Source organism: Macaca mulatta, chromosome 1, assembly GCF_049350105.2.
Source record: "Macaca mulatta isolate MMU2019108-1 chromosome 1, T2T-MMU8v2.0, whole genome shotgun sequence".
NCBI classification, from domain to species: domain Eukaryota; kingdom Metazoa; phylum Chordata; class Mammalia; order Primates; family Cercopithecidae; genus Macaca; species Macaca mulatta.
In genome coordinates, this window is record NC_133406.1 from 55,899,278 (window position 1) to 55,922,903 (window position 23,626).

At 33.5% G+C, this 23,626-nt stretch overlaps 1 protein-coding gene across 5 annotated transcripts in view; it reads left to right on the forward strand.

Annotated features, from left to right (window-relative positions):
* Nucleotides 1–23,626, forward strand: part of NEK7 (NIMA related kinase 7) — a 145,974-nt gene that overhangs the window by 112,647 nt on the left and 9,701 nt on the right. For 4 of the 5 annotated variants that reach the window (NM_001258200.1, XM_077991365.1, XM_077991366.1 and 1 more), the window contains 2 exon segments: nt 9,954–10,048; nt 14,121–14,234. In NM_001258200.1, coding sequence (NP_001245129.1) covers nt 9,954–10,048; nt 14,121–14,234 — 209 coding nt within the window. 5 annotated transcript variants of the gene reach the window in all.

The window sequence follows — 23,626 nt, forward strand, 5'->3', positions numbered from 1 at the left end:
TGTGATCTGTGATCTAAACAGTTGTTTGGTTTTTTTGGTCTCCTTATCCTCCTCCCATCTTCACTTTTTTTTTTACACGAAATTATGTTAAGGAAGATTTTCATTTGTTGTTTTTGTATTAATTTGGTTGGAGGTATGACTAGGGAGACTAACTGTAGGATATATTATACACACACACACACACACACACACACACAAAAATGAATTTTGCCTTGGTTTTATTTGTCAACCTTATAAAAATATATGTTAAGAAACTTATTATCTATATCTGCATCTTTAAAATTTATAATGAGGGCACAGCTTTCTTAAGCTTTCTAATAGTGTATGTCAGTGACTTTCAAATTTCTTGACAATGATGCAACTGTATTACATTCTGATATTTTCTGTTCTATTTTATTTCGCTAGAAATCCCACTGGTTTCAGCCCACTAAATTGATTTCACAACTCATTAATGGGTTGTATGACCCACAATTTGGAAAACATTGGTCTAAGTCTGCAGCGCCTTCATGCTGTTTCATTTACTTAAAGGCTAATTCCCATTTTCTCCCTACTTTTGGACATTCTCCAGACTTGTTATCTGGCCAGTTGAATTGGTCAATCATAAATTACTCATTTATACTGCTCCTTGTGCTTCCGGAGGGGTATGATAACATTTATCACATTTCTTTACAGTTTGCAAATCATTCAACTCTCTAAAATCCTTACACATACATGTGAACTATGCACATGAGCTGTTTGTATTCTAAAGTTGAGAAAACGAAGCAGGGAAAGGTAAACAGCTAGAAGATAGTGGGTAGGTCTGTGGCTTCCTAGTCTGGGTTTACTCTTGCATGCAGTCTGTTTTTTCATTATGTCAGTTCCTTGTGGCATTTTTTCTTACTTTATACTGTTTTCTGATTTGTTTTATTAGATCTAGAAGTACTATGTTCAGCTTTGTTACATTGCTTAGGAGCCTACATATGAAGACATAGTTTGCTGTCTCTCCTACAATTGACTACAATTACTGCTTCAAGATTCAGAAGTAAACAAGAAGTAGGTCTCTAGGATATCAAAATCTGTCTTCATGGCCATCTGTCCTCCCATAACTTTAGCTGATATTTCTAAAGAATGGCTGTTTTAGACTGAAAGCTAAAATTTCACCAAAACTTGTGAAATTGGAATATGGCAATCAAGTAGTATATTTTCTCATATCACAAGAGGCAGCATATACTTTTGGTATATTTCTATTTCTTAACTTACTCTGAGGTGTCCTTTCAGCAAATATAAACATTCTGACCCAGAGGCAGCTTACTAAGAGATTGAGTATCTTAATCGTTGAATATTTAAACATATAAACAGAATACCAGAACATTTTTTATATATTCCCAATGTATACTATTTCTAGTCAAATCATATCAAACTTCCCTTATTTCCTATAATAGTGACCCAGGAGAATCCTCTATTGCTACTAAATAGTAACAATAACAACAGTGGCAATGAATACGAGTACTGTATAACATTTAAAAATTGGTGAGCATTTTAAATCATGTTTTCTCCTCTGTTCCTCTGTGTTGTGGGTACGGTAAGTGTTACAGATTAGAAAACTGAGATCACTCTATTTAATACTGAACCTGACTGCCCCCACTTCATCCCTAGAACTCCTAAACCTTACCCTGTTTTAATTTTTCTTTTTTCCTTAGGACTTAGTATCTTCTGACATGCTATGTAATATTCTTACTATGCCTTGTATGTATTGTCTCTCCCAGCTAAAATGCAAGCTTTATGAGGACAGAGATCTTTGTGTATTTAGTTCCCTCATGTACCCTAGATACCTAGAAGAGGGGATTGCTCATAATAGATATTCAGTAAATACTGATTGAATGAATGAAGCTTAGAGACAGACTACACACATAAAGGGTGAATTTGACTAAGTATATCAGTAAGTATAGGTTAGATTATGCTGCCAGAAGAAACAACACAAAAATTCCTCAATTGCTTAGCACTGAAGAATGTTCTAATCTTTTGTCAACCACAGTGAGTTGTAGACCTATGTTGATCTTTAAGGTAGCTGCCATCCCTTCATGTGGTGACTTGGCATTCCAGGCAGCTTCAGTCTTGTGTTATCTTCATATCAGCATACGTTTTTGTGATCCCATGAGGGGAAGACAGCATGGAGAATCACTTACTGGCTCTTAATTAAGCCCTTCTGCTTGAATGTAACACAGATTACTTCCATTCACATTTCGTTGGCCAAAACAGATCTCATGGCAATGACTATCTCAAAGGGACAGGGAAATGTAATTCTCCTAAAATGTCCAGAAAGAGGAGAATCAGAAATGTGAGTATAGACCATGGCTGTAAGATAGAGAAAAAATACCTAATTTAGATTTTTTTTTTAAGATATTGCTTGTATCCTTTTTCTACTTGTTTGTTTTTGTGACATATTTGTAGCTATTGCAACGAAAGGGTAATTAACTCTCTTAATGGGAATGGGTGGTAGTGGTGAATGAAGAGTAAGCCAGTAGGAAATTTACATCTTTCTAAATTGGAAAATTCTGAGCAGAGAGATTATCTTTAAATCCAGAATGATTCATGAGGTTCACTGGAGTATTGATCCCTGGTGACTTTTCTCTGGATCAATAAATCTGCAGTTATCCCTGCTGGACTTGCTTTTGATAACAGCTTATTTTGGTCAATGTAAAACATTTATAATAAAAAATAGTTACTTATCAGGCTTCAAATACTCATATGGACTAAGTGCCGTGTAGCACATTCACTGATTTCTATTCTGCATTTCTTTGAGATAGGTATGATTATCAAGTTTAGATTTCTATCAGTTAGTGACCAAGCCAGAGTTCATTTAAATTACAAAGGACCATAATTTTAACCTTTATACATTGCGTTATTAACCATATTATTATTCTTTTGGCGAATGTATTGGCTTCTCCTGCCCTGCCACCCCTGACAAAAAAAGAGAACCAAAAAACAAAACAAAACAAAACAAAAAAAACACCATCCCAAAATGATCCAGTGAGCTTTTAGAAGTCAAACATTTTTTTGAACCATATACATTTTTCTCTTAACACCCTTGGTCCTTATGTAATCCTTGGTGTGAGGTAGGTCCATACCACATAGAACTGAGTGTTTCACTCTCCCATGCAATGCATGAATCATTAGCACATTTGTATTTATTTTCAATTGCTGCCCTAACACATTACCAAAAACTTAGGGGCTTAAAACAACAGAAATGTATTATTTTTCAGTTCCATAGCTCAGAAGTCCAATATGACTCTGACCAGGCTAACATCAAGGTATCTGTAGGATTGCAGGACTTCTGGAGGCTCAGTCCATTTCTTGTCTATTCAGATTATGGCAGAGTTTAGTTTTTTGGTGTTGTAGAACTGAAGTTCTTGTTTCCTCACTGGCTGTGAGCTGAGGGCCATTCCCAGCTTCTAGAGGCTGCCCTCATTCCTTGGCTCCTGGCTTCCTTCCTCCCTTTTAAAAGTTAGTGGTGGAGAGTTCCTGTCACACTTTGAATGTCCCCTGCCCCTTCTGTTGCATCTCTTACTGATAATCTAGCATAATCTTCCTATTATAAAGTCCTCAACCTTTATGGTGGCAAAGTCTCTTGCCACTACCATAACATAAACAGGTATAGCACCAAGAGGCAAAGATCATGGAGACAGAATTTCTGCCTGTAACGCAATTTTAATAGACTAATAGACATTTTAATAGACGCGACAGCTGGGGAGACATTCATATCCTCCTCTAAAAGCCTAATTAGGTGAAATTGTTTAAAAGCTAGAGAGGTTCTAGGCTAGGCGCAGTGGCTCACACCTGTAATCCCAGCACTTTGGGAGGCCAAGGCAGGCAGATCATGAGATCAGGAGATCGAGACCATCCTGGCTAACACGGTGAAAACCCATCTCTACTAAAAATACAAAAAATTAGCCTGGCGTGGATCACACCACTGCAGTCCAGCCTTCAGTCCAGACAGAGCAAGACTCTGTATCAAAACAAAAACAAACAAAAAGCTAGAGAGGTTCTGCGGAAGAGGTTCCAAAATTAGAGGAAGTTTACATTTAATGAAAATAAATATTTTGTTTTTTGAAGAGATACTTTGACTTTAAATTTTCTCATTTTTATTATAGGACTTTATAGGTACTTTATTGCATTGTAATTTACATTTACTTTTCAAGGGAGAAAATGCCATACTTGGCTTAATATAAATTTATAAACAAATCATTTTCTTTCATTGTTAGCTTACTGGCAATTGTTTAAAAAATTATTTGCAAATTTTTTGTATTCCTCAAGGAGCCTCTCACACTACTAACAATCATGCTTCTCAGGGGCTTACTCTACCATGGACTTTTGAATATAGACGGGGATAAAAAGTAATTTTAACAAAACTTAATTAGGATAATTAATCTGTTAAAAAATCTAAACACGTTATATACTCCAATGTATATAAGTAATTGGTGATAGTTATCTGCTATTCAGGAAAATCTATTTACACCAAAATTGTATTTATTAATACATACAGTGAAGGGTTTCACCTCTGACTGCCTGTTCTAGTGAAAGGAGAAAAACAAATAAAAACACTTAAATTAATAACCTATTGATATGACGTTTTAATTGCTTTTACATTGTCTCCCAGAAAAAGAAAGTTTTCTCTTTGCATGTTTGTGTGAATTTACTTGTATGTGCTTGTTGTACCTCCTAAAAATGAGATAGATTTTTGCTTAAAAAAACAAAGCTAACTAAAACTCTCTGATATTGATCCTTGTGCTAAACAAATATTTGAAACCCCTTGGGAGGAAATTATGTTCTTGTTTTTGTTTTTGTTATAGGATTTCTTGAACTGCTGTTTACCTTTTGCAGTGAGACAAATGATTCTTTGATTTTGTAAAATTGCCAGCAGATTAAATGCATGGCCATCATTCAAGCTAGATATCAGAATTTTCACACTGGAGTCTCTTGAGTGTACAATTCGTGTTCCCCACACTATTTCCAAGTGTGATATATGCTCTGATTTCAACTTAGAAAATTAGTGTTCTTGAACCAGGCATTAAAACAGTTTCATTTTTGGTGCCAGGTGCCACCTGTGGTCACATACTTGTTTTTCCCACACCTTTCCTAGCACCTCTCGATAGATCTTTGGCTTATACCCCTTCGTTATTCAGGGTGGTTTAGAGCTGTAAAGGCAGCATATGTTCAGTCAGTACTATAGGCTGCTTTCACTGATTTATTTTTAACTTTCAGTCCCTTATTGACTTAAGTAATTGCTCTGGTAAGAAGCTATTATCTAATTTTAAACTGCACGTTTAACCTCCCAACCGCCATAACAAGTATTTATTTAAATCAGCGTAGCTGCAGAGTAGCATAATTTTCACATGTGGCCCATTGAACTTGGACCCTTATTCCTGGTTTTTCATATGTACATGCTGTGACTTTTAGATTTCTTTGCTTCTTAATTTGGAAAGATACAGATATTTTTTTCAGTTGTATTTCACAGTGGTCAGTTATACTGAAATAACCATCTGCTTAAATGCAAGAGACAAGAACTACCTGGGTTTGAATTCCAAGTCTACAGCCTACCAGTTTTATGATCTTTGGCAAGTTACCCGACCGACTTCCTATGCCTTCTCTCAAAAGCAGTATAATAGTTGAAACATCTCATAAAACTACCTTATAATAGTTCCCGTTTCATTGGACTGTGAGCCCCACAAGATCAAGGATTTGTCCTGTTTACTTCTGTCAGCACAAGACCTAGAATTGTGTGTGCCATGCAGCAGGGCATGGTAAACTTTTGTTAAAATTCAGCAAGATAATACATAGAATGCATTTAACACAGGGCCTGGAGCACAGCAACAATAACAATAAAATATGCTTAGGTGTTTTACCTCAGCATTATTAAAGCTCTTAAATGTTATCAGTTGCACTTCAAAGATGACAAATTTTATTTTATATATGTCTTTTGCAGAAATATTGATCTCCTACTCAGCCATTCTATATTGACCTCAGTTAGTACTCCTTACAATGAAATAAATGTGCCCTCTCTCCATTCTGTCTGCCAACATAATTTCTGGGCTGACTCATGAGTATGAAGGAAAGAATGGAAATTAAGTCCTATTCCCTGAAGGGATGTGTGTGTGTGTGTGTGTGTGTGTGTGTGTGTGTGTGTGTGTGTTTGTATCAAACTGAGGTGAAAGATGACTTGTCTCCTTTTAATTTTCCCAAGAAGGAATATTCAAAGCTTTCTTGTCTGTAGTTTGCTCTGATTCTAAGAGAAATAAACTATATTTCTAAACTTAGTTCATTTGTGTGTACTCTCTGACTTAAAACACTCTCACTCAGCTTTCCTAAGTAATAGTTTAAAAAGGACTATTTTTTCCATTTTATTTTCCAGATGGATTTTTGTAGAGTTTTTTTAAGTGCTACAAAATTTTAAAGCAAAAGGGACCTCAGAGATCAGCTCATCTTTCTCATGACTTTATCTTACAGATGAGGGAAGGAAATGAAAAGAGAAGTTAAATGGTCCTAACTAGTTAGTGGCAAATGTAAGATGTGAAAGAGATTTATCTTTCACTGGTTTTGTGCTGCCTCCCTTATTTAAAAAGCACACAAAAAAAAACAATCCAAAGCTAACCACATATGAGAATGCTTCAGTCATTCTGTTTTCTTTTTTCATTCAAATCTTTGCAGAGATTACAATGCTAAAATGTTAGCTAAACTATTCTGTATATAACCTGCTCTGATGAAAATTATTAATTTAGTTATATCTTCTATAATAACAACATGTTAGCAGAACTTGTTGATTCTCTTAAACATATTGCAGAACTTCTAGATACCAGTCTTCATTTTATTCAGGATAAAGATTAGTATATATATATTTATGGAATATATACCATATAAAACTTTTCTTATATAGCTAGAATAAGTCAATGTAATGAAAGGGATTCTTACATGTGGATGACTGCCTTAGTATATTTTAATGTGATATTAATATAGAATAAAGAAAGGTCAGGTAAGATTTTTAGTTGTTACTAGTTTTCCTCTGTCAGCCTCTGTTTTTTATAATGTTATCATCCATTTCCTACTTTTATTCATGTCCGAAGGTTAAAGTGGCATAATGTCTGCTATTGCAAAATGTACTCTCATTTTACCTACAATCATAAATTCTTGAAAGATAAGTGGAATTACATGTGCTGTAGTCTTCAAGCTTCTGAATACATAGGACAGTAATTCACATGATCATTTTAATGTCTAATCATGTCACTCCATAACTCTCTTTTCTTGTACAACTGTTAAAAGAAGTCACAACATTCTTGAGGCAACAGAAATCATAGACACAGCTGTCATGAATCTCTGAAAAAGTTTTTTGGAAATAATTATATCTTCATTAATTTTGAAATGTTGAAAACATATCACTGCGTTTAAATGTACTGCAAATTTTCCTGAGCACTTAAACTTTTAGGCCTCTCCGCTAGATAGAGAGAGGTAAGGACGAATCAGTTTACGTGATGGGGCTGTACCTCTTTGCTCAGTGTCAGTCAGCGTAAGAGTCGTTGTCCAGAATGGAGGGGCATATGAGGAAGCATGTCAGGAGACAGTAGAACCTCCCTCTTAGGCCTGTGTTCCCCAGTTAATTATGAATTTATCCAATTAATAATTATAGTGCAGAATACAAACTTACTCATCTTATATGACTTTTGGAAATATGTTGATCAAAGGGGTGAGTAGCATCCTTAGCTTTACATTTTAATATATACTAATGAATATATGTAGTTTAAATATTGAAATAAAACATGCTTATTTAATATAAAGAGGCTTGTTATTTATAATATTAAGCATCAGTATCTAAAGTATCAGTCTTAACTGAGTGTGTAACTTTTTGCAATGACCTCCAGCAGCTCACTGAAAAAGCATTTTTGTACATTAAGATTTTTTGCATTTCAAATTTAGCTTAGTAGAATTCCTAATCATTCTTTTCCTTTGCTCCCTTCACTTGGGTCGTCTTTGAGTTCAGTTTGTGTTGCAGTTAAGGTGTTATGCTGGGGCTAATCTCTGTAAAATGCTAGCATTTGTTCTTCTTTTTCCTTATCATCAATCTTTCACACTCATATCAAACCCCTAATGTATCAGCAGGTTTCCCAGAGCTACCGGTTAAAATTACCTTTGCTTTTGGTAAACTCTGAACCTTCAAGCCTCAGTGTTTTCAGTTGCCCCCCTGTGGATTCCGTGAAGCCTCTCTCTGCACATTCCTCACTGCCAGTCACTTGCTTTATGTCCTGAAACCAGGAGCAGAGCCCGTTTATTATTCTAACTATACCTACCATCCTTCCTTAAATGGAGAGAATGTGTAAATATTTCCAATAATTGGTGTCACTTATGCAAACTACAGGTGAAAGTGGTTAGAACTCCCAAAGCTAGATAGCTTGTGTTTATTTTACACAGTAATAACACAGATTCTTTAAACCTAGCTGTTTTCCAAAGTTCTTTGCTTTTCTGACACAGAAATTGGCATATTTACCTGTTTGTCTTCAAAGTAAATGCTACAATTAAATAATCTATATCTTAAAGTTCATCTCATTAATTTTCATATATTAATGGTTCGTATTTTATTTAAATTTCTTATCCTTCTGTTTGCATACTTTTTTTCTTAACTTTTCTTCATCACTTTCATAAATACTTTTCTTTCATCCAGTCTGACTAGGGCTATCCATGATTAGTAAAAATGGATTCCGATACAGGTAGGATATCATGGGTCATGGTACATGATGTTTCCACCTTTAGCTTAGTATAGTTTCCACACATAACTACTAGGTTATAAATTTATTCTTTTGGCAAACTGACTGCTGCCTTTGAGTATAGTGCTTTGATTATTGGTGTGAATCTTTTTGTTGCTTCTAACTAAAGACCCCTGTTCAGTATTGTTAGTCTTATTAAGATTTATAGTAAACACCTGGGGAGATCTTGAAAATTAATAGAAAAAGGGGACTGCCCTTTTCTCTTTGAGTAGCAACATATTTTTGGTGGCCCTTCCCTCAGGTAAATAAGATTCTAAATGTTCTTAAACTTTAATTTTCTATTTGGCAAAAAGCCTTAGACTAATGATGGTGAAATAACCATCTGAGTTTGAAATTAAAGATACTCACTTTGAAAGTCACTTAAATATTTTTACATTTCAAAGTCTAACATATATGCTTCTTTTTATTTTCAAGTGTTTAATAGCATTTTCTAAAACAGTCATTAAAAAAAGAAAAAATATTAGCACGTCAAAGCCAACAAACAAAAACAAAAATTATCTTGAGTGTCTTGTCTTTTAAAAGGTCTCAGTAGTTACAGTAACTGAAGACATTTTTCCAGAGATGCCAGTACCCTTTCATATTTGTTATTATATAATCCTTTGATGTACAAAAGTCTGTGGTATTCTTTCTAAAGTGGAAGTAAGGCACCAAGTGCCATATCATTTGTTAACAGCCACACTGTGTTCTAAAGGATGTTTCTGTAAAAGTTAACAAATATGATTTATTTGTGCGTACTCTACTAAATTGTTATATAATACTATTTATTTTTAAATTATCATGCTTAATTATTTGGGATATGCAAACCATATTTTTTTAAAAAAAAATTAAAAAAATAATAGTGCCAGTGTGAATCATTTAAGTAGGTATTCTTGTCAGAATTACTTTTTTTCCCTTAGTTATGCTCCCTAGATTCTTCTTGGATTGATCAGAAGGAAATAAAGTTTAACCCAGCACATTGTTTTGTACAGTTTTTAATGTACTATTTAAGGGTCAAGGAGTAAAGAAGAAATTTAAAAGTTTTTAGTATTCTTAAGAACAGCTTTCTGATCCTAATGAATTATTTTGGTGATGTTTTTAAATTCAAAATTTTGTATGTAATTTCTTACCACAGCTGCATCTGTATTTTTATATACCTCTTATTTTATTTGGTTTGTTTTTTTGCAGTTGGTACGCCTTATTACATGTCTCCAGAGAGAATACATGAAAATGGATACAACTTCAAATCTGACATCTGGTCTCTTGGCTGTCTACTATATGAGGTAGGTAATGTTGATAAATTCCAAATATTGATACAGTTTTACTTAGTATATTTCCTCTATCCTTATAGTATATACTTATTTTTTTTGGGATGTTTAAGAATCACCTTTTTAATTATGAAGAATTTTCATTGGGTTAATAACTTTGTGTAATAGAATTTAATAACTATATATTCCTATACGTCTAATATATTTTTTGTGTTCCTTTGATGACAAGTTTAAAGCATTAACTTTTATGTTAATATAATACCTTTCTGTATATCTTGCATTTATAAAAATATACATTTGAACATCTGTAAATCTTGATCCATGCATTACAAGAGAGGTATAATGGATTGGATTTAATATATGAAAGCATAGTAAATATCTTCATCAATATTTTATTTCACTTTTACACAGGTGTTATTTAGCATTAAGTATAGTATGCAAACAGATAGTTCTTCTAGGTTATCAATTTAGTTTCCATGAGTAACAATTTGTAGTGGTAAAGCTCAGTGAAATGCCCTCTCTTTTGTTCTACTGGTGATCATTTATCAAAGGAAGATGGAATCATGTAGGTAGGTCCTCTAGAAATGGTGCACTGTAATAATTTGGATGGATAAAAGAAAGCATGTTAGTAACACATTTTACGTCTGTGTTGATATAAAAGTATCTCAAGCTAGTGACTTCTGTAATTTTGTTTTCTTAATTGAATGATAATTTTCTTAGGAATACAGGCTTCCAGTCAAAGCTGTTAATTAAAAATTAGTCTGTGTCTAAGTAGGTTTTAATAAAGTGAGGAAATGTAATACATGGAAGCATTTTCATATCCCTGTGTAGGAATCATTTTCATATCTCTGTGTATATAAGAGAAGTCTAAAGAGGATAAATAGAAACCAATGCATTTCCTACTGTATAGTTCGTGTCTCTTGTCCTCCTGACTTAAATGAAATATATGATGAAGTCATCTATTTTAATTGTGCCACTGTTACTTGGAAGTAAAGCAGCTTTAGGAGGTGTTGTTGGACTTTTTAAAAATGTGTGTCATGATCTTTTATTATTTTATTCATTGCAGATTCAAATTCCCTTAATTTAAGGAACCTGAAATTATTTGTTTTGTTCTTCCTACTGAAGTGACTAACAACTACTTAAAAATGAAAGGATTTTTAAATATTCTTAAATAAACGCATACTTTGGATAATTTTTGTTATGAAACATTATGAGTCAGTAATGTAACAAAACATGTTTTTATATGTACCCATGGGATTACAAGAAATTATGCTCACTGTTTTATATTTTGTTAATAATTTAGTACAATGCTAACAAGAACAGGATTGATTATATTGTTACTATAATGTTTAAAAGTTAGTCACTCTGTACATTTAAAATATTATCTGTTTAGTTAACCTTTAGATTCCTTTAGTCCATAGTCTAATATTATCAAAGCAACATTTTCTCTTCAAATCCCTAAAAGTAAACAGCAAATTGGTTTCCAATAACTAGATTAAATTTAGCAATAAAAAAAAAATTCTGTTGAATTTTGAGAGGAAGTTTGCATAATTATTTTAGGTCTAGCAGACTCATGTCAAAACTGAAATAATTTATCACATTTTGAATTTGCCTTTGAGAGATGGTGTCCCATTTTTAGGCGGACTTAAAATGCCACAAAAATAAAAATAACATCTTTGGACATTCCTACATCCATGAGTTATATGTATTGTGGATGATTTTGAGTTAAAGTATCTATCATGCTAACGTTAGTTTTCATCTCAATGCATTTTCTTGATTTCTCCATGCAAATCTTTTAGAAGAACTAGAATTTTTCTAAAGCTTTAATTTAACTTTATGTTCTATCTCCTTTCACTTATGTTTCAGTGTATTGTTAATAGAAATACCTAACAGTTTGGCTTTTAAAAATTGGTCATAACAGCACATATTTTGTATTGTACGCACTAAAAAATTACTATTAACAATGAAGACATAGGAAGCCTTTTTTGAAAATGTATTTTAAACTCAGAAAATTAGACTTTCAAATATTCCTGAAACCTCAAAAAAAAAAAAAAAAAAAAACTAGCAGTACAGTTTTAATTGATATGCAACAAAGTAGACTTTACTAATTAAAATCAAGATGCTGTGCTTTTGCTACACGGACCTTTACATGGAAAAGTAGGTTTTACACATTTCCTTTATTGTTCAGCGCAGCAATTGCATCCTTACAGGGTTGTAGGTTGGTGGCTTACAGTTCAAAAAAAAAGAGAGCTGCCACCAGCCCCGAAGACAGACAGTGGGCTTTCGTCCCTCCGACACCCCCAGAATACTAATCAGGAAAGTCAGACCCTGGAGGTCAGGGAGTAAGTCAATCATTCTAGCGATCGTCTCAGTGTGGAGGATCAAATTAGCCTGAAAAATTCAGCTGCTGGGAGGAGAGGGCGAGCAGCTGTCAGGGGCAGCATCGAGATGCACTAATGAACCAGATGAATAGTGCAAAAGCTTGAAAATAAAAACAGGACAGTTGACATTTTTCATCTGTCAAAGCAGGAGATGCATGAAAATATACTATTCCTGTTTAACTCCTTAGGGGACATTCAGATTTTTTTTTTTTAACACTCTGCAGTACTGAGGAAAAGGACTATAATGAACGCCTAGAATATGATAATGAATATATGTACATTTACTTAAGGTTTTGCAAACACAGAGAGACTATAGTTTATGTATACAGTATATTTTTAAGGTAACATTTATCTTAAAGTGTCCTTGCATTTAAAACAAAAACCATTATTATTATTATTATTATTATTATTATTATTATTGTAGTTCTTTTAGAAATTTCCTCTCAAAGTGTTTTATATGATTAGGGGCATTCAGATTGTTTTTAACTTTTTTCTCGTCATGTGAAACAACTCTTCCTAAGGTACTTCTATATAGTTGTGTGCACGTTTTATGTAAAACATAGGCAAGATAAAAATGTGTTGAGCTACTTGCCAGTTTTGATTTCCAATCCCATCCCCTTCTCATCAAGGCTCTGAAGGAGTTAAAGCTCTGTCTGGAGCACAGAAGACAGATGAGAGCCATTTTCAGCTTGTCCTGTCCCCACTGACGCTCACTGAGTAGCACAGCATGGACTAGCGTGTTTCACACACACTCTGCCTGTCTGGGGAATGTACACATTGTCCTTCCAAAATCAAACTTATTAGCACATGTAGAAAAGGGTGACTGACTTTGGGGCAGCCTGGCACTCCGTGTTGTATTCTTGCTGCTGCGGTTCAAAGATTTAGAAGGTTTTGAACAGGATGCGAACATTTTAAATTGAATTTTTAGTTTGTAACCCTGCTTACCACAGTACTTGCTTGCACTTTAAATGTCAAGTTAGAACCTTGTCTTAAAATAAATTTAAATTCAATAATGTCTTTTTTAAAGTTGTTCATCCTTTGGGTCACGTTTTTCTGCATAAAAATCTCATTTGGAAGCCTTGAATTACAGCTATGACTCGTAGAGCTTTTGAGCATATTTAATGTTTTTGAGACATTATCAAAAGAAAAGAGTTCTAATTCATTGTAAACTATTTGGGGATCTGTTATTGCATTTAAATTGAGAAGACTGTTTTTTCTCAGAATAACCTTTATCTTCAGAAACTATTATGCAAGACAAAATGCTCTGCATTCTCTTCCCTATGCTAGATTATAATTCAGTTTTAACTTCAGTTTCATGTTTGTTCTATATGGTTGAGCTATACCTTGTGATGACTGTTTTGTTGTAAGATACAGTAGTTGTTTTTATTTCATTATAGGTACAAAGAGTTTTTAAATTGTGTTATTTTTCTTAATATTGTTTTATGTTGCATTTGTATATAAAGAAATATGTTAACTAATTCTCTATTTTAGGGCATTTTAAATGTCGGAAAAAAAACAAAAATTGCAGAAAGATTTTTAACTCTTAATAAATTTTCTCAGACGGGGATATTCATAAAAATCAAAATGCCCAGATAACTTTATTTAAAATATTTGTAATTATTTTCTACCCCTGTATAATATACTTGATGAAATCACCTTTTAAGTTACCATGTAACTATATCAGTTTCATTGGGAGCATTTTACAGATGGCTGCATTACAGAGTCCTTTCTATGGTGACAAAATGAATTTATACTCACTGTGTAAGAAGATAGAACAGTGTGACTACCCACCTCTTCCTTCAGATCACTATTCAGAAGAAGTAAGTCATTTTCAGTCCACGTGTTCGTCTGTTGTCCATTTTGCTAACATTTTTATTTTATTAAGAAATTTTACTTTATCCAGAAATGAAAATGAATGGTATACGTAGCAGAACTAGCACATTTTATTCTGTTTTCATTCTCTTGGAGACTTGCTGTCTAAAGAGTTGACTCTGCAATTCATGATGTGTAGTAGACCACAACCCAGAATGTAGTGTAAAATTGGCCACTTTCTAGGTGTGATAAGAATAGTAGCTGACTCTACAGTGTACTGAATGGTGCAAAGGGCAGAATTAATGCTCATACCTAGGCTCTAGTTAATCATCATGTCTGATGGCCCTTTGTAACAGGGCTAACTCCTTATTCTCACAGTCCTAGACCGGCACACAGTTGTAATTTTCTATTTTGGCAGACTCCCCTTTCATCCATGTTTTCCAAAGCTCGAAACATGCATCTCTTAACTACGTATCTCTGACCCTTATTCTTTAAGCTTTATCGTCCCTCCTTTGACAATACCTGTCCTATTATCATCACACTGCTATACCCAGATTCTACTGGGGAAATGTTTTGAGGTTATCATTGTAGACATGTTTAAAAAGTGTGTTAGCTGTGGCTGAAAATCTTAGAAGGCTACCTTATTAAGATCTGAGTCTGAATGCTTGCTTGCTTTGGTAACCCATTGAAGTGAGTTGTTTTGGCTCTACCCAGTGTCCAGTCTTTCATTGAACAAAACATCTCCCATTTTAGCCTAACGTATCATGATTTTACCAATATTTAAGGAGGATATATGCAGAATAGCAGTATCTCAGGTCAACTAAAATGTTTCATATTAGCACTTTATGGAATACTCATCAGGGACCTACCCAAAGAAAATAGTGTCTTGAGTTAGGACATTGCACCTTCTCATGAGCAACAGATTTTTTGCCTCAGGAAAATGGAAAGGAGAAAAGAAAAAATATAAAACAATTATAATGTTCACTTATTAAGTAATCATGTCAGTCTTCCTATTGTGAAATGAATAGCACTGGGTCTTAGTATTATGTAAGGAAATTTGAGTTCGTGTAACTTGAATAATAAATATCTCTAAAGAATTTTCACCACATGTAAAGCATTTGTGTTCCTATAATATAATAGGCACTTTTTCTTCTGGTAGTTTTGATACTGATAATCGGTGATGCCTGTTTTTTTCTGCATAACATTCGTATTCAGGTAATTAGAATAAACTGTTACACAGCAGTGATGATGATTTAAAAGTATTATCTTTATTTGATGTTAATACTATTATGTTAGCCATTTTTAATTACTATTTTGGGTATAGACTATAAATATGGCATTTCACAAAACCAACTTCAGAACTATAGGCCTGGAAATACAGTAGGGTGTGAACAATAATGCAAAATGATAGCAAGAATGTCAGGGGCCTTTCTTTGTTGTGTCATTCATGCTGTCTTCTTTTTTCCATGAAGCGCATGAATATTTCACATATCTGCATCCTCATCCCCTATTCTTCTTGACTAATTTTCAGACTGTCTGAATTTGCATTTCACATGGTAGCTGATTAGGAGATGCCGAGTGCAGCAGTGAAGCCTCAGCAGGCGGTTACCATGGTGACCTTCAGCAGGATTTTAATGATGATACCACTAGTGGTTCGTTGAAGTCGGCCTGCCTGCAGGGCTACTTCACTGCAGCTAAGTGTGAAGTTGGATATGCGGATTCTCAGCCAAGGGGCAAATATCAAAGTCTGGCCCAGATAGAAGGTCTTAGAGTTGGGAAAGGAAAATAGATTCCACTTTTTACTTCACTCTATATAGTTACCAGTTTCGAAAAGAGCTATAAAGCAAAACACATTATTATATGGTGTACTTTCCAAAAAAGTGTGATTCCTCGTATTGGTAAAATCTGTTGTCATTCCCTGATGAAATAGAAAGCTGTAGTTTCTAGGTAAATGTGGAAAATAATTCTTAGTAAAGAATTGAATATAAAAATATGCAGACTGTATTAACAATGTTACTTTATTTAGTTATGTAGAAGAGTTCTCAAAACAAGAGCTTTGAAATGCAGATGTGCTAATAAATATTTTCTGTCCTTAAGTAGGAACTCGTTATTCAGAATTCATGGTAGCCAAAAATCCCATGTTTGGTAGTGCTATAATGTCTTAAATTTTTTTTTATATAGTAGACTTTTTAGATCTTTTAAAAAATCCAGAATACCATTTAATTTGTTAGTATGGCAAAATACAGGAGCCAATAAAAAGTGAAGTACAGAGTTTTTCAACAGTGAACTTTTAATTAAAAGACAGTTTATTTTGTTAATTTTATAGCTAAATGATAACAGACTGTGTAACTATTTGAAAAATAAGCAAATCAACTTATCAAATATGTATTTGAGAGCTTACCAAATTTATGTAACTACTGCCAAATTTTTAAGGTTACTGCCCAAACAAGATTTTAAGGGAAGATTTCATGAGAATACTAGCTATACCTGCCAATCAGCCTCAGTTGATAGGAGTCCTAAGGAACCCTACACAATTTATTTCTAGATATAGTCATTCTATTTAAGAACCCAGAGTTTAAAAGCTTGGAATTTTTCTTTTAATTTCCTATCTTATATTCTAAAACATATATAACAGTTAAGCATTAAAACAAAAAATGAGAAGTTTTAGAAAAATAAGCCTGTATGTCAAATCTTTTCTTTTGAATTATGCTAGTCTTAGTATATACAAATAATTAGGGTTCTAGATTGATTTATTTCAGCTACACATGAATGATATTAGGAAATCTATATTTTATGGCTTAAATATTTTAATTTCTGATTTCTTTTGGTATTTTTTGTTTTTTCCTTTTCTACTAGTGATCTCATCCATGTATCAATGGGCAGTTACTATATTTAACACGAGTCCTGGGTTAAAAAGATAGATATCTTTCCTTAGATGTCTCTTAGTTTAAATGAAACTTGGTATTGTTGGTGACAGTGAAGCAAACATTTACTTATGTATAAGGAATTGTGGCTCAAAAGGCCTGTCGTAAACTGACCTGGGCTCATCTCTCAAGAATTATTGATCATTGGATATTCTTTTCTTCTTTCTCTAACTCTTATCAATGCAAGTTCTACTAGAAGTTCCATGAATTTTCATGCTTTTATAGATGATGTTTCCTCTTTCTGAAATACCTCTTTTCCTGTTCTTTACCAAAGAAACTCATTCTTTTCCTTTCAAACATAGTTTGGACATAAAGTTTTCCTGCATAGTTTTCCCTGACCTCCTTTCTTCTCTCCCCAACGCCTCCTCCCTTGGCAGTTATGCCATGTTGTAGTAGCTTCCTTGCATGGATGCCTCCCCCTGCAGACTGTCAAGCTCCTGCCCTTGAGGATCAGTCACTCTGCTGCTTATCTGTGTATCTCTAGGGCCTGGGGCCTGACACATTTTTAAAGCCTTAGTAATTGATTGATTGATTGATTGAGGGAATGAGCGTGGAAATCTCAGAGTTAGATTAAAGGATGAACTAATAAATGACAATTGAATGAGTGAGAGAAACTTCTCCAAAGAACTCTCTGTAGAGTAAGGCAGAAAATTACTCACAAGATAGGCCAGAGGACGTGGATAGTTTTCTTTTATTGATATTACTTCCTATTTTACATAAGCACCATTTTCTCTATAATGCTGAGTGTCCATTTACTGGGAAATAAGATAAATATGCTGTTTTCCTTCAATTTCAGTATTTAATTTCTTTGAGAGATATTGGAATAGTTATCAAAATTATCTATTTGTTCACGAACTTGTCTCATGAAACTCTGAAAAACAATGATAAATAGCTATATTGTTAATTATTTAGAAATTTGACTGATACTGTTAAAATGTCGGCATTAATATCAAACAAAATATATACGTTTCTTTCAATACTTTTTATTTGTTATTAAAAATTCCTAGCTTAAATAGAGAAGTCATAAGAAAGGTTGACACAGTGGTATCTCAGTGGTTGCTTTAGCATAACATTTCTGGACTGGGTGCAGTGGCTCGCGTCTGTAATCCCAGCACTTTGGGAGGCCGAGGCCGGCGGATCAGGAGGTCAGGAGATTGAGACCATCCTGGCTAACACGGTGAAACCCCATCTCTACTAAAAATGCAAAAAATTAGCCGGATGTGGTGGCAGTCGCCTGTAGTCCCAGCTACACGGGAGACTGAGGCAGGAGAATGGCATGAACCTGGGAGGTGGAGCTTGCAGTGAGCCAAGACCGAGCCACTGCACTCCAGCCTGGGCAGCAGAGTGAGACTCCATCTCAAAAAAAAAAAAGGTGTAACATTTCTTTTCATGTTAGGTTTGAGGAGATAGATTTGGAAGAAAGTTCTGTAAGTTGAGTAAGGGGTTTACAGATGAAAGTTTAAGAAATGGAAATGAGAAGGAAGGATAAAGGGTGCCCTTCATTGAAGAAAATTGAATAGAGATAAATTGAATACTAAAAATAATGCTTTGAGTGAAAAGGAAATTTAAGCACCTGTCAAACATTGGGAAGATAGTTAAAATGTTTTTAATAATTAGACTATTAGTACAACAATGCTTGCTGATCTGAACTAGTGGTTATGGCAGATGTTTATTTAGTAGTAATTTTAAATGTATTATAAATAAGAAAAGACTGTTGAAGGATACAATATTTGTGGTTATTGTGATTATATTCTGATTATATTTTCAAAAACTTGATAGTTTAGTAAGTCTCATTAATGCTTTTTGTAGGTGAAGAAACCAACAAAACGTGATTTTGGAATTGGAATTATTAACCCAGTGATCAGTTTCCACATTACTTAGTGTCTCTTTTGTTTTACACTAAATTTCTGTTCATTTTATGACTTTATACCTCCAGCCCACAGATAGAAAACTATTTTTTTTTTAAATCAGGTAATGAGCCTACTCAAAAAAATTATCCCATAAAATATCAGCCTGAAAGGTCATATTCAATCAAATAACTAATAGAGAATGAATGAATCATAAACTTTTACCTCGTAAATGCTAATAAATATATTTTGGTTTTATCTCCTATTATTTTTGACTTTCTTTCTTAGGTGGACAGTGTCCCTCTCCTCTTTTTTTTTTTAAAGATAGAGAAATGGAAGGCAGGAGGGGAGGGTTCTTTCTGGCTTCTCCTGGAATAGGTTAGCAGTGCAGCCTGATATCTTTCCTGCTGCTTCATTCAAATGTTTAAGAATTTCTGGCATCATTTCCTATATTGTTGAAACCAGAAAAGTGTTGATTTTCTGGAGTATTTAAAATGAACACAGGGATTAAAAAGGACAGGGTTTTTTTCCTATGGTTGATTATGTATGAATAGCAAAAATAGTAAATTTTTAATTGAACTAAACTGATTTAAAATATTTATAGGTTATTGGAGAATATAACGTATTTATGTGACTTTGAATAAAATTATAATACCGAATTTTTTTTAACTTTTGAAATCATGTTTTCTTTAACGCAATTATGAATTTTCCTGTTAAAGAAGGGCAATGGTATCATTCCCATTTTACATATTAGTAAGTAGAGACCTAGACAATGTTTAGAGCAAACATTGGACGTCACAATGGTGCCCATGCGGCATGGCATCCCCCCGTTTGTGTTACAGGAACACAGAGCCCAAAGTAAACTCAGATGTTTTATGAATGAGCATTTCATGAGTTTTACTCTTAGACTTACTAATTCTTTATTTTTCTCCTCTCTGTTCTTAATCCTTTCACTCACCATATTTATCTGGGATCTCAGATCTTCCCTAGAGGCATAGCAGGTTAGAGGGCAGAGGCACGATGAGGCGTTTGCTTAGAACACTCTTCTGGCTCATGGTAACTCAGGGGCAATGTGACATTGAAAGGAAAGAATGAGGAAATGGCAGAAGGGTAGGAATTATTTCTATATATTTGACTATGAAAAACCAAGCATGTATCTCAAGATAGCAAATATGTTGATCCATAATACATTGAACAAAAAACATTACAGTTTGTCATAATTTTACTAATACTTTGTTTTCAAATGTCTACTGTTAAGGAAAGGAAATCACTAAATGAAAGCTTTAAAAATATAACTGGATTTCAAACTCAATATTTATAAATAATTTTTATTTTTAAATTTAGAATATATTTAAAGAAGATTTTTAAGGGAGTTAAGTCGGTAACAAAAATGACCTTTGTTTTGGTTCATGAAAAGAACTGCTTTATGTAAATAAGAAAAAAAAAACAAGATGAAAGTGTCAGGTAGATTATTTTTGCATTTTTGAAGTTAAATTAAGTTTATAAAACTTTTTTATACATTTGAGCAGTCCAGATATTTTTAGTTTTAATTGCTAGATTTACAAATGTTAATAGATCTATGCAAATTTTCTGGAGTTGTTACTGGAAATTAATCAAAGTTGTTTAAGTTGGTGTTAGAGGATTTTTTCTAATACATTTTCCCAAGATTATTTAAAAGAAGGACATTATTTTATATGGCACAAATAATGTCTGAAGGTAATTCTGTACAAATATTTCTGCAGCCTCTGCAACCGTGTAATCAAATTCTAAGGTAAGAATATTTTACTTTAAAATGCAGAGAGAGATATATAATAAAATCAATAATATATAATTGAGCCATTATTTATTAAAATTAACAGTGTTATCTAAAACACTATTAATGTTCGATTTTCTTTCCTATAAATTGTTTCAGTAAATTTAATATTCTCATCACTTACAATATCAGTTGGCCACCTTGCTGAAAGTTGCCATGTAAGATTAGATCTTTAAGCTTTGAATGTTCTATTTTTGTTTAAAAAATATAGTTAAGCAGTCCCTTTGTTCACCTATGCTTCTGAAGTGACACTGGGGACTTGCTCCTTGAAGACATGAATCCAAAACGCTGTCCTATATTTCACATGTCCTGTGGGATCCGACAAAATCATGTAACTTCTGTAAGACTTTCACAGTTTTCAGAAGACACTGAATGATCTTCAGCTGTGAAATGTAGACATTACATTACCTTATATCTGCGTAAGATTACTTTCTTTTCCCTTTCCCTTTACCCCCAAGTCAATCACTAGTGACACTTTGGTGTACAAGTTGGATACGCCTAATCATTTTGTATAAATATCTAAAGCTCCAAAATATAGTGTACTTTAATGTATTAGACCCACTTTGGGGTGCTAAAATGTGTCCTTGGGTAGATGGAAATTGGGTATATCCGGGAGGCTGACATAACATAATTGGTCTCAGAGGGATTAAGATGGGGGTGAAAAAGAAACAGTACCAATAGCACTAGTCTTTATTATTCTGTTGAGAATTGTGTTAGTGACCTAAAGCTATAAGGCACAAAGAGCCCTATTGTTATTACCTATACGTGCCTGAACTTGATCTGTAATTGGGTTATCACCCTGACAACAATGACTGTTAACACTGTCGTCTTTTTAATATTTCTGGTATCAACCTATTTGCTTTGATATCTCTTTAGAAATATATAGATCAAAATATATTAGTATTTTCTCTGCTTTATTGAGAACATTCATTAATTTCCTTATGGTTAATGACCTATAATCCCTTAGGAATGTTATAGAAAATCCATTTTTTTTTACTTTATATACTTTGTTTCATTTAAGCGTTTCTGTGTTGCTTTTTAAATTTTTGTGAAGCATCTGAATTAAACAGTTTTCTCTGATTTTGCAAAGGCTTTTGTATGTTCAGACCTTTACTTTTGCCTTATTTTTAACATATTATATAAAACAATTTTTATAAAAGCAACAAAGTGGACATTTTTTACAAACAAGTCGAAAGTGATGCAAACTAAATTTTCTGAGATAACATAAACCATGAAATGCTTACTTAGTTGTATTTATTCTTATTAATGTTGTAATATCTACTGATATTGGAATTATTTCTAAAATTTAAAGCAATAAATGGAAAACTAACTCCCTCGATTTAAGGACAAGAAATGTTTTGAACAGTGATTGACTAATATTATTAGAAATTGAAACCTGACGTGAAGGAATAGATAGGAAATTCTTAATGTTATTATCTGATCACATTTTCCTTGAACATGGTTAATAATGTAGTACTTAGAATCATTGCACAGTACTGGATAAATGTTAAAAGTTTTTAAAATAACTTTATTCCTTCCAGAGGTTAACAGAAACTTTTTAAAAATGTAAAATAAACACTGAGGGTGATGTCTAAGATCTTTGTCTCATTTTGATTATTTGACATCTGGAAAAAAAAAAAAAAAGAGGCATTTCTTATGTTCATCAGGTCACTATGTAAGTTTAAAATCCAGAGTAAAGAAATTGTTCTGTGACAAAAATCAAGTATCTTTCATTTGGAGAGAGTTTACTGGCATTTTCATGAGTCAGATTAGAAATAACATTAAAATTATCCCTCTAGTCATAATATCTGAATATTTTGGTGTCATCATTTAAATGTATCTCTCACAGATAAAGTGGGCCTGTATCTTATTGGGAGTTTTGCAGAACTCTAGAGAAAATTTTTTGGTTTGTTTTTTGATCAGAATTGGCCTATGAAATGTGAAGGCAGATCCATTAATTTTAGAAACCCGAGGAACTCTGGTGTTAGAGCTAACATTCTTTTGAAAATCTAATAGCCCAACAATCTATCTTTGACTGTGTGGAAGGTCACCCCACCTTTGTGCAGAGGTGGCCGTGAGGGGCCCTGCAGATCAAGTTAGAATTTTCCCCAGCAGTATAATATAGTACTGTATATAAAAGCTTGGGCGCTGGAGCTAGACTGCTTTGGTTCAAATCTAGGCTTTGCCTCTTATGCCTTTGTGGCCTTAGGAATATTACTACTCTCTAAAATTGTACATACCAGTAGTGTCCACCCCATAGAGTTTTTATGAAGGTTGAGTAAATTAAATCATGTAAAATGCATAGAATGGTTCATAAATATTAAATATTAGCTTTTAGGAAATAGTTTTTCTTTACTCGAGCACTGGAACTAGCATTTAGTTGAAACCCTAGAGTTATCTCAGAGAGCATAAGGAGATATCTTTTGATCTGAAAATGTTCAGGGGACTGTATTTTCAGTTTTCCATTGGAGTCTTAGAAAAACTAATAATTCTGTGGAATATCTAAGTACTATAACCCCAGATATGTTCACTAGCTGCAAAAAGTGACCCCTTAGTAACCACGAGTCAACCTATTACGTGTATTTAACATCGTAAAAATGGGTTTTTCTCTTCTTCCAATTAATAAATTTTAAACCCTAGCTCTTAATACAATTCCTGGTTTATAATACACAGGTGACTATTTTATCCTCCTATTCATGATGGCAGGGGCACAAATAACTCTACCATCTTCAAGTGGTATTATAATTTTGTATTCATTGAAAGAGGAAGGGGTGAGATGTGACCTTGTTTATAATTGTTATTTAGTCTTACAGGAG